Source organism: Oncorhynchus gorbuscha, linkage group LG24 (assembly GCF_021184085.1).
Source record: "Oncorhynchus gorbuscha isolate QuinsamMale2020 ecotype Even-year linkage group LG24, OgorEven_v1.0, whole genome shotgun sequence".
Classification (NCBI taxonomy): domain Eukaryota; kingdom Metazoa; phylum Chordata; class Actinopteri; order Salmoniformes; family Salmonidae; genus Oncorhynchus; species Oncorhynchus gorbuscha.
The window spans coordinates 61,445,613-61,457,502 of NC_060196.1; the positions used below are offsets into that span (position 1 = coordinate 61,445,613).

The window sequence follows — 11,890 nt, forward strand, 5'->3', positions numbered from 1 at the left end:
TTAATGCCACTCGGTGCAGCCAATGGCACGGTCCGCTTTAGGTAATAATGCCGGGAGACGCTTGTGGACTTCACATCTCTAACACCGTTATGGGAAAATCCGGCTAAAGTGGATCTGATTGGATCAGGGCCCTCAGTATAACATCATCGTTATGGAGGATAATATATGCTTATACGTGTTTAAAGAATGGATTCCTCTGAACCACCGTTTAGAGAAAGAGACAGACACAGAGTCTGGCCAAGCAGAAACCATGACTATGACAGACTGAGGACTTTGTACCTAACTGATATAATGACTGTAAAATGTCCAGTTGTATATGTTTCCACACCACCCACGGAGTTACAGATAGACCAAGAGGACTTTTATTAAGAGTTTAGCGCCACCTTGTGGTGACTTTAATGCAAACGCGTAGTCTTCTGTAGCTCAGTTGGTAGAGAATGGGTGCTTGCAACGCCAGGATATTGGGTTCGGTTCCTGCGACCCCCCCCCCTCCCCATAAGTAAGATTAATGCATGAATGTAAGTCACTTTGGAGAAAAGTGTTTGCTATAATTATGTTAACATCAGATCCGCCAATTAATTATCAATTTAGATATAAATTCCATTACTTTACAACAAAGAACACGTGAATGATTCTCTTCCTCAAGACAGACAGACTGCACCTATGTTCCATCATGTATATCCCCAGGGATTTGGGGGGAAAACCAACCTCCTTCTCTGATATCTTGTGTGAGGCAAGCGAAGAGCACAGGGCTATATAAAGATGGCTCGATAATGAACAGGCATTGGAGGAATCTACGGCCCGCTCACCACACACACACACACACACACACACACACACACACACACACACACACACGCACGCACGCACGCACGCACGCACGCACGCACGCACGCACGCACGCACGCACGCACGCACGCACGCACGCACGCACGCACACACACACACACACACACACACACACACACACACACACACACACACACACACACACACACACACACACACACACACACACACTTCCTCCTATTAAGTCATCCCCGCCTTCTCTCTTCTCCAATTGGATATTGCCACTATGGCCCCTCCCCATAAGAACTTTATCAAACAACTGTCAAAACGTTCTAATTTGCATTCTCATGGAATGTAACTGTCATGGAATATTGGTTCCAACATGGTGCCAATTAAATGAAGGGAAAAACAATGATCTATTGTTAAACTGTAGTCTGTGTGTCCTCTGGGCCCTGGTCAAATGTAAATGCACTACTTAGGGAATTGGGTGCCATTGGGGAACCAACTTATATCTATGACAGAGCCAGACCACTCTGTCTCCTCTTTCTCCCTACAGACAAGTGTTTATTAATACATGTAAACCGAATCATAGTCGCCAGGGCAACGCATAGCAGCCCACTGACTGGTGGAGAGGAGGCAGAGTCAATCCTCTCTCTCTCTATCTCTTTCTTTCACCCTGTCTCTTTCTCTCTCTCTCTCTCTCTCTTTCTCTCTCTCTCTCTTTCATCTCTCCTTCCTTTCTCTCTTATCCTCCCCTCACTCTCTCTTCTCCAGACCCACTGTCTCAGTTTCATCTTGTGGATATACTGTCTAAGGACGGAGGAGAGGAGAAAAGGATTGGAGAGAAAGTATCTGCTGAATGGTAAGTTTATCAAACACATCTAATAACATCAACTTCAACAAGTCTGTGCGTTTTTTTGAGATTGTGGTCAAACAGCTACTTAAAGTGTGTTTCTGAATCGGTTTTCAGAGTGTTTATCTGTAAAGCAGAGACACAGTTATTTATGTCCTGATAAAGTAGTTGTTTATTCAATGCAGGTTTGTACCTCTCTGAATCTGAATGATCTGCTGTAGGGCAGTTCGTGGGCAGTCAACTGTAAGGCAGTTTGTGGGCAGTTTGTGGACAGTCAACTGTAAGGCAGTTTGTGGGCAGTCAACTGTAGGGCAGTTTGTGGGCAGTCAACTTTAAGGCAGTTTGTGGGCAGTTTGTGGGCAGTCAACTGTAGGGCAGTTTGTGGGCAGTCAACTGTAGGGCAGTTTGTGGGCAGTCAACTGTAAGGCAGTTTGTGGGCAGTTTGTGGACAGTCAACTGTAAGGCAGTTTGTGGGCAGTTTGTGGACAGTCAACTGTAGGGCAGTTTGTGGGCAGTCAACTGTAAGGCAGTTTGTGGGCAGTTTGTGGGCAGTCAACTGTAAGGCAGTTTGTGGGCAGTTTGTGGGCAGTCAACTGTAGGGCAGTTTGTGGGCAGTCAACTGTAAGGCAGTTTGTGGGCAGTTTGTGGACAGTCAACTGTAAGGCAGTTTGTGGGCAGTCAACTGTAGGGCAGTTTGTGGGCAGTTTGTGGGCAGTCAACTGTAAGGCAGTTTGTGGGCAGTTTGTGGGCAGTCAACTGTAAGGCAGTTTGTGGGCAGTCAACTGTAGGGCAGTTTGTGGGCAGTCAACTGTAGGGCAGTTTGTGGGCAGTCAACTGTAAGGCAGTTTGTGGGCAGTTTGTGGGCAGTCAACTGAAGGGCAGTTTGTGGGCAGTCAACTGTAAGGCAGTTTGTGGGCAGTTTGTGGGCAGTCAACTGTAGGGCAGTTTGTGGGCAGTCAACTGTAAGGCAGTTTGTGGGCAGTAAACTGTAAGGCAGTTTGTGGGCAGTTTGTGGGCAATCAACTGTAGGGCAGTTTGTGGGCAGTTTGTGGACAGTCAACTGTAGGGCAGTTTGTGGGCAGTTTGTGGGCAGTTTGTGGACAGTAAACTGTAAGGCAGTTTGTGGGCAGTAAACTGTAAGGCAGTTTGTGGGCAGTAAACTGTAAGGCAGTTCGTGGGCAGTCAACTGTAAGGCAGTTTGTGGGCAGTCAACTGTAAGGCAGTTTGTGGGCAGTCAACTGTAAGGCAGTTTGTGGGCAGTCAACTGTAGGGCAGTTTGTACATGTACATAGGCGGGAGACTCATGACGGAGGCTCTGTAGGAATGTGTCTTCTCCATGCGTACCCTGCCCAGGCAGGAAGAGAGAGACAGCTGGTCCCCCTGCCATGCCGGTAACTGTCAATCCTAGGACACCGTCGACACTGCAGAGAGACTGGCACTGAAAACAGTGGTCCTCACGTATTCACATATTTTAAATGTACATAAATTGTACATAAGAGGGGTACAGAGGGTTAGCTAGGTAGTTTTCCAGAGTCCATTCACAGGTTACAAAAACTGACACAGTAAGTACTTGTATACAGCAATGGTTATCTTTTGAGTTAGCAGCTCATATTATTTGGGGGGGGGGGGTTGCCTCTAAAGACTGGTCCTGACAAGGACAGATGGTTTTGTTTAATTGGTGGGTTCACCAAAAACACTAAAACGTCAACAACGAGTCCAGTAATAAGTAATAAGTGAGTCTTACAGAATAGGCTAAAGCTAGCTCCGGCTAGCTTAACGAGCCGAGTCATTACAGCTAAACACAGAGCTTAGTATTCCTGACGCAGTATGGATAGTTTGTCCAATCGACTGGTACACGACATGTTAGGACGATGTACTCTGTAATGTACTCTATGTCATAACAGTTGCTAAAGCGTTAGAGCCAGAGGCTACAAGCCAGGCTAGAGGGTGTCACAGTGTTTCTGTGAATGCCTGTGTATTAGGATACAAGTCAATGTGTGTCCCCATAAGAATAAGAGTAAACGCACATTGTGCGTGTGTGTGTGTGTGTGTGTGAGTGAGTGAGTGAGTGAGTGAGTGAGTGAGTGTGTGTGTGTGTGTGTGTGTGTGTGTGTGTGTGTGTGTGTGTGTGTGTGTGTGTGTGTGTGTGTGTGTGTGTGTGTGTGTGTGTGTGTGTGTGTGTGTGTGTGTGTGTGTGTGTGTGTGTGTGTGTGTGTGTGATCCCAGCTGTCAGTTGGTGCTAGGCTAGGGCAGCTGTCCCGTGGTGACTGACGTTCTTTAGGCTTATTGCTGTAATGCACCCCACCTCACCGTAACCCCTACCCCGCCTGGCCCCTTCCTCTGTTTCCAGTTGACAAAAACATCCTGATCGAAGACAACGCCACCCCAGTCTGTTGAATGTGTTTCAGCCTATAGACTCTGTGGTTGGCATGCCTGTCCTCCATAACAAACTGTTTCCTATGTGGTCGATGTGTTTCAACCTGTAGACTCTGTAGTTGGCATGCCTGTCCCCATAACAAACTGTTTCCTATGTGGTATGGCTTAGACTCTGTGTTAATCAACCTGTAGACTCTGTAGTTGGCATGCCTGTCCCCCATAACAAACTGTTTCCTATGTGGTCGATGTGTTTCAACCTAGACTCTGTGGTTGGCATGCCTGTCCCCCATAACAAACTGTTTCCTATGTGGTCGATGTGTTTCAGCCTATAGACTCTGTGGTTGGCATGCCTGTCCTCCATAACAAACTGTTTCCTATGTGGTCGATGTGTTTCAACCTGTAGACTCTGTGGTTGGCATGCCTGTCCCCCATAACAAACTGTTTCCTATGTGGTCGATGTGTTTCAACCTGTAGACTCTGTGGTTGGCATGCCTGTCCCCCATAACAAACTGTTTCCTATGTGGTCGATGTGTTTCAACCTGTAGACTCTGTGGTTGGCATGCCTGTCCTCCATAACAAACTGTTTCCTATGTGGTCGATGTGTTTCAACCTGTAGACTCTGTGGTTGGCATGCCTGTCCCCCATAACAAACTGTTTCCTATGTGGTCGATGTGTTTCAACCTGTAGACTCTGTGGTTGGCATGCCTGTCCCCCATAACAAACTGTTTCCTATGTGGTCGATGTGTTTCAACCTGTAGACTCTGTGGTTGGCATGCCTGTCCCCCATAACAAAACTGTTTCAACCTAGACTCTGTGGTTGGCATGCCTGTCCCCCATAACAAATGTGTTTCAACCTGTAGACTCTGTGGTTGGCATGCCTGTCCCCCATAACAAACTGTTTCCTATGTGGTCGATGTGTTTCAACCTGTAGACTCTGTGGTTGGCATGCCTGTCCTCCATAACAAACTGTTTCCTATATGGTCGCAGCTGGCTTTTTCTACAATATAACATTATTAGGTTTACAATATTACTCACAACTTCTGTTCACTCTTCATCTTCCTCCTCTTCATCACAGGGCATGGAAGACCAAGAGACTGAGCTGCCGATGGACCGGGAAATCTGCTTCGATCCGCTGTTCATCGACGAGGAAGATAAGTGTGGGGACGATGGTGTTGAAGAGGAGACAGGCGCTTTATTCCCACCTCTACTGGGAGATACCAGAACAGACACAGTCCTGACGGGCTCAGCTCACAGTCAGTCCTCCCTATCGGATACCTGCAGAGAGACACACCTGGATGAGACACGAGCCCAGTTCAAGGACATGGACACCATGTTTGGAAGTCGTGTCGGAGAAACGACAGACTCGTTTGGGTCTCAGCTGTCGACGACCCAAATGAACACACACCTCAGTGGGGTAGGACAGATCCAGCCACACCTTAGTGGGTTAGGACAGATCCAGCCACACCTTAGTGGTTTAGGACAGATCCAGCCACACCTTAGTGGGTTAGGACAGATCCAGCCACACCTTAGTGGGTTAAGACAGATCCAGCCACACCTTAGTGGGTTAGGACAGATCCAGCCACACCTTAGTGGGGTAGGACAGATCCAGCCACACCTTAGTGGGTTAGGACAGATCCAGCCACACCTTAGTGGGTTAGGACAGAACCAGCCACACCATAATGGGTTAGGACAGATCCAGCCACACCTTAGTGGGTTAGGACAGATCCAGCCACACCTTAGTGGGTTAGGACAGATCCAGCCACACCAGAGTGGGTTAGGACAGATCCAGCCACACCTTAGTGGGTTAGGACAGATCCAGCCACACCTTAGTGGGTTAGGACAGATCCAGCCACACCTTAGTGGGGTAGGACAGATCCAGCCACATCTTAGTGGGTTAGGACAGATCCAGCCACACCTTAGTGGGTTAGGACAGATCCAGCCACACCTTACTGGGTTAGGACAGATTCAACCACACCTTAGTGGGTTAGGACAGATTCAACCACACCTGAGGGAGATGGATGACCTATTGAAGAGTTGTGAGGACATGACAGGTGTCTCCATCGCCTCCTGCCTGTCCACCATGTACACAGACACACACCTGTCTGGACCAGCTCAGAACCAGAACCAGTCAGACATACAGAAGATGGTTGCTATGATGGGGAGCAGTGGTGGTAATGAGTGTCACACAGGTGGATCCATCCTGACCGACACAGACACACACGTGGAGGAGTCTAGGAACCATTGCCAAAGTCACCTGAAGGAGGTGGAATCCATTTTGGATCAGAGTGGAGCCACAGGAGCCGCTGTCCAGCCTCAGTTGCCTCCTCTTACCGCCGCAGGCACTCAGCTGAGTGGCACTATGGCTGAGTATCAGACCGAGCTAATGGCGATGCTGGCCATGTTAGAGAACTGTATGGAGGAGGCAGGAATTACCTTTGACCCTTTAGAGTGGACTTACCCCAGTTTACCCAAAGGATACGGCCAACCCAACCCCAACATGAAAAAGGTAACACAAGACAGACACATGGAGAGAGGAGTGGCAACACAAGGACACGAGGAGTCTGTGGGACGTGTGGATATGAAGCCATATTTGGGAAGTACCTTTGGCCAATTTGAGCCCCCAAGCTACCAAGCTATCTCCACAGAGAGATACTCGGATGAGTTAGGAGACTGTGGAGATACACACACAAGAGGGTCCATGTCCACGGTGATGTGTGACGAGGACACAGAAGGACATGTCTCCGGTGTTTCTGTGGGGGACACAGAGGCTCACATTATCTGGGGTCAACAACTAGAGACAGGGCTGGGAGGGGTGGAGATGAGGGGATCCGTGCAGGAGTTGGAGGTGTTGGGTACTGCGCTAGAGGGGTGCATCGAGGAGGTGGAGAAACTGGAGAAGAGACGGAATGAACTGATGGGAGAGCTGCAGGCACTGAGAGAGGAGAAGACGGGGACAGAGGAAGGGAGTGAAGGAGGGCAGGCGGCACAGTTAAGCCAGGTGCTGAATATTGAGGCAGACGGGAGGAGGGAGGCGCGGATGAGGGAGTGGCAGTCTTTGAGGGCTGAGAGGAGTGAGGAGGAGATGAGGCTGTCCAGTGTGCGTCTGGAGAGGCAGGGTCTTCAGGAGGACATGAGGAGGCTGAAGAGGAAGCTGTTCTCTGTCGCCAGGGAGTGTGCTCACAACCAGGTCACCCTGGCAACCCAGCAGCGTGACGTTGCCCAGCTAAACAAAGAACAGGTAGGGGCTGGAGTGTTCTTCTGACCAGTCCAGAACTTTCTGAGTAGCCATAAAATGTCTGGGTGTTCAGAATATACATGAGTATCTATTACACGTCTGGGTGTTCCAGCACCTTTTTAATTATTATTATTTTTATTTAACCAAGTAGGCCAGTTTAACAGATTAACACTGGAGTGATACACGTGCAGATGAGGATGTGCAAGTAGAAATGCTGGTGTGCAAAAGAGCAGAAAAACAAAAACGAATATCGGGATGAGGCAGGTAGTTGGTTGGATGGGCTATTTACAGATGGGCTGTGTACAGCTGCAGCGATCGGGTGTCCATATACCCTCTGAGTATCCATGAATCTTCTGGGTGTTCCAGCACCTTCTGAGTATCCATGAATCTTCTGGGTGTTCCAGCACCTTCTGAGTATCCATGAATCTTCTGGGTGTTCCAGCACCTTCTGAGTATCCATGAATCTTCTGGGTGTTCCAGCACCTTCTGAGTATCTATGAATCTTCTGGGTGTTCCAGCACCTTCTGAGTATCCATGAATCTTCTGGGTGTTCCAGCACCTTCTGAGTATCCATGAATCTTCTGGGTGTTCCAGCACCTTCTGAGTATCCATGAATCTTCTGGGTGTTCCAGAACCTTCTGAGTATCTATGAATCTTCTGGGTGTGCCTTCTGTGCTAGACAACCTTCTGAATGTTCCTAAACCGTCAATATTCCAAAACCTTATGTGCATTCTAGAACCTTCTTGAGTGTTTTATATATCCTGAACCCCCAGAATATTGTATGAGTGTTCTAGAATATTTCAAATGTTAAATGTTCTAGAACACTGAGTGTTCCAGAACCCTCTGCTGCGTTCATCAGAGCTCAAAAGGCAATGCAGGTTATTCTCTCTCTCTCTCTCTCTCTCTCTCTCTCTCTCTCTCTCTCTCTCTCTCTCTCTCTCTCTCTCTCTCTCTCTCTCTCTCTCTCTCTCTCTCTCTCTCTCTCTCTCTCTCTCTACCTCTCTCTCTCTCTCGCTCTCGCTCTCCGTCTCGCTCGCCATCTCGTTCTCCGTCTCTTCCCCAGCTGGAACTTGACGCACTGATCATCAAGCTGACTGAGGAGGTGTCTCAGCTCCGCTCCACCCACCAGTCCCAGCTCTCCACTCTGCAGTCCCAGCTCTCCACTCTGCAGTCCCAGCTCCAGACCCACAGCCAGACACCCAACCCCATAGAGGAGATGACCCAGAGCAGGAGGAACTCCTGTGGGGAGTTACAGCAGTACCTGCAGGGGGGGCTTAAAGCCCTGGAGGAAAGGTATTCTCTCTCAACATTGCTAGGCGTTATCATAACTCAAAGGTGGTCTCTAGTCAAGCATATGGCACTAGGATTGACACAGCAATTATGAGGTACGCACTTATCATGAATTATATATCATTATACCAAATTCCAAAAGCCCCGGTATTGTTATTTTACTGCTGCTCTTTAATTATTTGTTATTCTTATCTCTTATTTTGTGTGTGTGTGTGTGGGGGGGGGGGGGGTATTTTCTTAAAAATGCATTGTTTGTTAAGGGCTTGTAAGTAAGCATTTCACTGTAAGGTCTACTACACCTGTTGTATTCAGCATTTCACTGTAAGGTCTACTACACCTGTTGTATTCAGCATTTCACTGTAAGGTCTACTACACCTGTTGTATTCAGCATTTCACTGTGAGGTCTACTACACCTCTTGTATTTGGCGCACGTGACAAATACAATTTGATTTGATCCCGTACATAGATTTGCAGATGTTTTGTCAGGTGCACTGAAATTCATTATCATCTCTCCTCCTCCCCCAGGTATGAGCCAATGCTGCTGGCCCTGTTGAAGCGGAGGGAGGGGACGTCAGAGGCCCTGGTGAAGGCCAGGCAGCAGGCCCAGGAGCTGAGGGCCCGCCGGGGGCCCCTGAGGGAGGAGGGACAGAGGCTGGGGCTGCAGAGAGCCTGCCTGGAGGAGAGACTCAAACTGACGAAGACACACAGGAGAGAGGACGTAGAGCAGTATAAGGTATGGAGGGATGAAGGGAGGGTTGGAATGAGGGAGAGGTCCAGTAGATAGGGTTGGAATGAGGGAGAGGTCCAGTAGATAGGGTTGGAATGAGGGAGAGGTCCAGTAGATAGGGTTGGAATGAGGGAGAGGTCCAGTAGATAGGGTTGGAATGAGGGAGAGGTCCAGTAGATAGGGTTGGAATGAGGGAGAGGTCCAGTAGATAGGGTTGGAATGAGGGAGAGGTCCAGTAGATAGGGTTGGAATGAGGGAGAGTTCCCTTCCTCAACACACACAGAGACAGAGATTAGAACACCAGTCTTTCAATACATTATAAACACTAATGTCAGGTTTATGAAACCTTGTCTCCCTCCCCCCACAGGAGACAGTGGACAGGCTGGAGGAGACGAGCAGAGAGCAGAAGATGGAGCTACACATTCAGAAGAGGAAAACCAAGGAGATGGAGCAACTGAGAGACAGTCTTACGAAAGAAGTCTACCTGTACAGGTGAGATAATTGACCGTTTCCGGAATTTACCAGACAGCCAACAAATAATATCAGCATTGGCTATTAAAATCAGTTCATTACAATTATACAGCATTATCTTATAACATGGTTAACATGTTGACTGTAATCTGGTGATTTTTGTTGTTCTCCGTACAGAGGCATCGTCGAGGACCATAACAAGAATGATCTAAACAGTGTGAGGGAGAAAACATGACCACTGGGACTAATAGAAGTCAAATATAATATGACTGTACATATCATTAAGAACACCTTCCTATTATTGCTTTGCAGTTCTTGACACAAACCAGTGCGCCTGGCACCTACTACCACACTCTGTTCAAAGCCAGTTGTCTTGTCCATTCATCCTCCGAGTGACACACATTCACAATCCATGTCTCAATTGTCTCAAGGCTTAAAACTCCTTCTTTAACCCATCTCCTCCCCTTTAATCTACATGTCTCCTCCCCTTTAATCTACATGTCCCCTCCCCTTTCATCGACATGTCCCCTCCCCTTTCATCTACATGTCTCCTCCCCTTTCATATACATGTCTCCTCCCCTTTCATCTATATCTCTCCTCCCCTTTCATCTACATGTCTCCTCCCCTTTTATCTACGTGTCTCCTCCCCTTTCATCTACATGTCTGCTCCCCTTTCATCTACATGTCTCCTCCCCTGTCATCTACATGTCTCCTCCCCTTTCATCTACACTGATTGAAGTGGATTTAACAAGTGACATCAATAAGGGAACATAGCTTTCACATGGTCAGTTTATGTCATGGAAAGAGCAGGTGTTCTTAATGTTTTGTCCACTCAGTGTAAGTCAGTTTTAGGTAACGAGACTAACTGCCCTTTGTCTGTACACAGTCACTTCTAATATAACCTTCTTTACAAATAGACTTTTCAGATGCATGTGAGAGTATTATCTGGAACGATAAGAGATAAGAGAGAGACATTGAAAATGTAACGTTTTTTAAACCAGGGAAAAAAGAAAGATGACTGTTTAGTACACTGGCAGCTGAAACCTGAGTTACCAATCAGGTTTGGAAAGCGGTCTCTTTAAACACCAAAATCTCAACAACATCATTATCGTTCTATATTTAGACATTGTTAAACATCTGTAGAGCAGAAGGTTCTGGAACAGTCTGAAGATAGATGTGATTTTTGTATTCTTTATAGAGAGCATTGCGGTCATGAATAAAACATTTAAAAAAGGGTGTTGTGTTCTTTTAAACTGTAAACTATCTTGAGTGTTGGTGAGGAGTTTACTGCCATTAGTCAGAACACAGGGCCTGCCTTCCCAAATCGCACTCTATCCTCTACGTAGTGCACTACTTTTGACCCTGGCCCGGTGTCAGGGAATAGGGTGCACTATACAGGGAACAGGGTGCCATTTGGGAAGGCCCAAGCAGCGAGAAGGAAGGTGTGCATATAAGGGCAAACACGGTGGAATGTTTTAAACAATGACAGAAGCTAATGGAGTTTTGAGCCCAGGGGATATAGGGACTAATGTTCCAAATGGCACCCTATTCCCTGTGTCGTGCACTACTTTAGACCAGAGCCCCATGGAACCCTATTCCCTATTATAGTGCACTACTTTAGACCAGAACCCTATGGAACCCTATTCCCTGTGTCGTGCACTACTTTCAACCAGGACTTATAGGGAACAGGTGTACCATTTGGGACACATATAAATAGGGAAGATATCACCTTACACACGTATTAATAAAGCATCAGCATCAGACAGTTGTTTTTTTAAAAGCAAACATGTAAAGAGGTAGGTTTAAAAAGAGTCCCTTTCTGTTTTTAATAAGATTACATTAGTCATTTGAATGTCTCTCCCGGTCTGTGATTATTAACCCAGTGACTAAAACATGTTCAAACGACGCTCATTCAAACGATGACATCAGAAATAGCAACGGTATTACTGTTAACTTGGTCTGGGATCGGTCTCGCTGTAAATGGACTAAATGGGACATTGGGGGTCCTGATACACTAATGGGACATTGGGGGTCCTGATAACATTGGGGGTGCTGATAACATTGGGGGTCCTGATAACATTGGGGGTGCTGATAACATTGGGGGTCCTGATACACTAATGAGACATTGGGGGTCCTGATACACTAATGA

At 47.4% G+C, this 11,890-nt stretch overlaps 1 protein-coding gene across 1 annotated transcript; it reads left to right on the forward strand.

Annotated features, from left to right (window-relative positions):
• Positions 1 to 1,446: 1,446 nt before the first annotated feature.
• Positions 1,447 to 10,976, forward strand: LOC124012691. Its single transcript, XM_046326566.1, has 6 exons — positions 1,447 to 1,651; positions 5,094 to 7,256; positions 8,317 to 8,546; positions 9,069 to 9,276; positions 9,638 to 9,762; positions 9,919 to 10,976. The coding sequence occupies exons 1-6, from the start codon at positions 1,649 to 1,651 to the stop codon at positions 9,974 to 9,976; spliced, it is 2,787 nt and encodes a 928-aa protein (XP_046182522.1). The 5' UTR covers positions 1,447 to 1,648; the 3' UTR covers positions 9,977 to 10,976.
• The last annotated feature ends 914 nt before the right edge of the window (positions 10,977 to 11,890 follow it).